The sequence below is a fragment of the Chrysochloris asiatica genome, unplaced genomic scaffold (genome assembly GCF_000296735.1).
Source record: "Chrysochloris asiatica unplaced genomic scaffold, ChrAsi1.0 scaffold00182, whole genome shotgun sequence".
Taxonomy (NCBI): domain Eukaryota; kingdom Metazoa; phylum Chordata; class Mammalia; order Afrosoricida; family Chrysochloridae; genus Chrysochloris; species Chrysochloris asiatica.
In genome coordinates, this window is record NW_006408700.1 from 5,907,655 (window position 1) to 5,912,059 (window position 4,405).

A 4,405-nucleotide genomic window follows, 5' to 3' on the forward strand; every position below is an offset into this window, starting at 1 on the left:
TGATCTTTTCCTTCTTTCTTGTCTTCTTAATGGCTTTTTGCTTTCTTTATGTATGATGTTCTTGATGTCATCCCACAACTTTTCTGGTCTTCAGTCTTTAGTGTTTAATTCATCAAATCTGTTCTTCAGATGATCTCTAAATTCAGGTGGGATATATTCAAGGTCATATTTTGGCTCATTTTAAATATTAAAGATTTTTGTTGATTACTATAAAACCAGACTTAATTCATTCTGTTCATTTCCTACTTTAGAGTGAACATTTTTGGTAATGAGAATGAGAGAATCAATCACTTGTATACATACCCACATACATATATGCATAGAGACATACACACATATTTTTATAAACATATGAACATACATACACATTTTTCTTTCAGTGGTTCAAAGACTTATCTAGAAAAAATTCACCAGCATTAATCCACCTACGTTCACAAGTTGATCATAAATATGGTTGATCATAAGCCATTCACCAATGCTAGGGAGTAATTAGGTGCTCTGATAGTATAGTGGTTACAAATTGGCTGCTAACCTCAAGGTCAGCAGTTCAAAACTACCAGTTGTTCCATAGAACAAAGATGAGGCTTTCTGCTCCCGTAAAGATTTCCAACCTCAGAAACCCTGTGTGGGGTCACTATAAGTCAGAAGCGACTCTTCGGTATTTAGCAACAACAGGAAGTAATTACCTTCTGATCGGCCCAAATCTTGAGAAGATGATCTCCAGATCCTCATCTGTGGTGACTGGATTCAATTTACACACAAACAACACATTTTCTGGAGGTTTAATGTCTGCATCGGGTAGGTCGCCCACCTACATTATAAATAACATAACTTATTTCATTTTCATTCTAAATACTTGATTCAAGCCCACAAGACAACATACCCTCTAAAACATCCAGACTTTCACTATATAAACAGGCTCAGGAAAAGAAATCTCAGATTTCAAAATTTAAAACTACACTATTTCTAGTAATCATAAAAAATATCCAATATTTACCAGATTCCTACTTTATGCAAACATTGCTTGGCATTTATGAGCATTACAACTAATTCTTAACTAAAATTTAAAGATGAGTAAAGTGAAACTCAAAAAAGTTAAATAAAAAAAAAAAGGGGAACCTGCTACAATTTGATGACCTTTACCTATACTTATGGACGTAGTAGTTCAAAAAAGGGAACAAATCTTTACAGTGAGGATCACTCCCACCCCCTCGGTACACAGGGTTGACAGAGATGGGCAATTTAGACATTGGCTACTCAAAATGGAGGCGGGGGTGGCTATAAAGGTAAGAAGTGACTGTATTACATGCTTTCAAGAGAGAGCCTAGTTCCAGATGGGGCAGGGGTAAGTAGAATCTCCACTGAATGATTTCCAATCTGTTTGGACTGGACTGGCAAAAGTAAATGGGGATAAGACTCTTGTGGTACAATAGTGAATAATTGCCATGAGGACTGACTGTGAGTGTCTGAAATGTAGAGGTAGATATTTTTGGACAAAAGGAGGGGAGTGGTTGACTTTGCAGGCCAGGAGTGGAGGCCCCTGGGACCATCACGTGAGAGAGCGGAGAGTGGGACCCTACCCAGAGAGGCACGCCACGGATGGAGACAGAGACGATGACGAGGACAGATGGAGCGGCTGGGGACACTGAACTCAGGGAGGGAGAGGGGCTGTGTGCTGATGGCTGGGGGGTGTGGGGGGGGTGTGCTGTGCGGTATATCCTTTGGCTATTTGATGATGCATAGAGGGGATTATAATCATTGCAATGAAACGAAATACGACAGGATAAATGTAAAACTGATGTTCTCCCAAGTAAACCCACATAATTCACAATAAAAACTTTAAACAAAAAAAAGTTTAAATAAGTAACTTGTACAGGGCCACATAGTGGTAAAAGTAGAGCTGGGATTTTAACCAGGCCTATCTGGCATTAAAGTCTCAATTTTACCTCCACTTTTTCTTTATAAAGGAGCACTGGTGGGGTAGTTAGTGGGCTATGCACTGGATTGGTAACATCAAGATCAGGAGTTCAAATTCCCCAGCAGTTTCACTGGAGAGAGATTTACCACACCTCGGCTAGCCCACAGAGGGTCACTGTAAGTCAGAATGCACTCAACAGCAGTGGGTTTGGTTTTAGTTGGTTTTCTTTTTTAAAGTATTTGATATATTAAAATAAAGGAGAAAGATGTATATAAAATGTACCTAAAGTAATGAAACATGAAAATAAAAACCACCTGTGATGCCACCAACTACCTTATGACTGAAATAGTCCCTCATCCCATCATCTCTCTGGCTTTCTAACCAGAGATAACTAATATCCCACATTCTTTTTTTCCCTTTTGGCCAGCCATCTGAATACCATCATTATCACATTCACTGTAATCTTCTGAGACTTGGAAAGGTTACATCTTCCCACATTATTAAAGATGGAACCGAAACAATTCCTAGATATTGTTTCTAGCTTTGTTTTCTCTCCCAGTATCATCTTCTACTTTAGCCAAACTTAAGTCAACTTGACAGTTTACAACAGCACTGAGCAGAGGACCCGTGAGGGTGACAGTGAGACAGAACAGTGTGATGGGACAGATTCCTTTGTAGGAAAGCACGATATCCCCTGATACCTTTAGATGGGCCAACAATACTCCTTTCTTTGGAGTGTACATTATACATATATTCAAAAAGTCTAACAAATGATTTCTGATAAGAGTATCACATACAGCGTCTCCTCTTAGATAAGTATGTTAAAAACAACAACAACAACCCTGAAAACCAGGAATCGTACAAAACAACAGGAAGAGAGCCCACAGGGTCTGCTCAGTGTTTCTGAGGTGGATCAAAGGGTAGCAATCATCTACGTCCACTAACGAGTAGCACAACGCATACGGGGATGAACAAATAAAAAACATCGTTTAGAAACTTTTGCCAATGGAGTATCAAATCTGAGGGGGTTTCAAAGAGCTCATGGTAAAACTACATTATCTTTTATTCCACTTTCCCCTTTTTTTTTTTAATTTTAGTACCATTAAAAATCCCAAAAAGACATCGACAATGACAAACATACCACATCTAAATGAAGCACAAATGAGAAAAAAAAGTAAATGAGGTAAGAAAGAACTACTTGCTGTGCAGTAGCCAAAGATAAAATAGTATAAGAAATTTTTTAAAGTCTTAACAGCTATGTAAAGGAGCTCTGGTAGCGTAGTGGTTACGAATCGGGCTGTGAGCCTCAAGGTCAGCAGTTCGAAACTGCCAGCTGTTCCGCGGGAGAAAGATAAGGCTTTCTGCTCCCGTAAAGATTTCCAGCCTCGGAAACCCTGTATAGGGTCGCTATGAGTCGGAACCGACTCCATGGCACATAACAACAACAACAGCTATGTAAAACTAATACTGCACAATACCAGTTGAATTACTGTATTACACACAAATAAAGTAGGAGAAACATGTTCTCAGAAAAGAAAACAAAAAAGGAAATCTGCTAGAAGTGAGAATCAAAAGGACACAGGATCCTTGAAGTGGCTCCTATAGACCAAGCTTTAGACAATTTAAGCACCAAAACAACAATAGTGATATACTATAACCCAGTACTTAGAGTAGGATCCATACTGATAATGAAAAGATAAACAGATAGGAAAGGAAGAGGGCTATTCACAGAATCTTCTTGTTGGTAAGAGCCACCGAGATGGTTCTGACTTACAGCGACACTGTACAGGGTTTCCAAAAAGTGGCTGGTGGGTTTGAGCCACCGACCTTGCAGTTTGCAGTCCAGTACTTATCCTACAGTGCCATACCAGGAAACAGGAAGCAGTGGTAGAATTGGAAAACTGCCACTTTACAACTATCGGAATCAAGACTAGATCAGGCAATAATGAACAAACGAGAAATCTAGGGTGAAAGTCTGATAAAGAACAAGATATTTCTTCTTGGATCAACTATTCAAAACTCATGGAAGCAGCAGTCAAGAAATCAAATGACATATTGCATTAGACAAATCTGCTGCACAAGACCTTTTTAAAGTGTTAAAGAGCAAAGATGTCAACTGGAGGACTAAGGTGCACCTGACCCAGGCTATGGTATTTTCAATAACCTCATAGGCATACAAAAGCTGGATAGTTGAAAAAGGAAGACCATAGAAGAATTGATGCTTTTGAGTTACGGTGTTGGAGGAGAATACTGAAAGTGCAAAGGGCTGCCAAAAGAACCGACAGACCGGTGTTGGAAGAAGCGCAGCCAGAGTGTTCCCTGGAGGCCACTATGGCCAAACTTCGTCTCTCATACTTCAGACATATTGTTAGGAGGGAGCAGTCGCTGAAGACGGATATCATGTTTGGTAGAGTGGAGGGTCAGAGATAAAGAGGAAGACCCCCAGCGAGATGGAATGGACAAGTGGCAGCATCGATGGACTCAAGC

The 4,405-nt window shown here is 39.8% G+C and overlaps 1 protein-coding gene across 1 annotated transcript in view; it reads right to left on the minus strand.

Annotated features, from left to right (window-relative positions):
• The window catches only part of PPIL4 (peptidylprolyl isomerase (cyclophilin)-like 4), a 34,633-nt gene that overhangs the window by 16,809 nt on the left and 13,419 nt on the right, over positions 1-4,405 (minus strand). Inside the window, exon 8 of the mRNA XM_006872060.1 lies at positions 687-811. Within this exon, the coding sequence (XP_006872122.1) occupies positions 687-811 (125 nt within the window). The remainder of the gene's footprint in view (positions 1-686; positions 812-4,405) is intronic.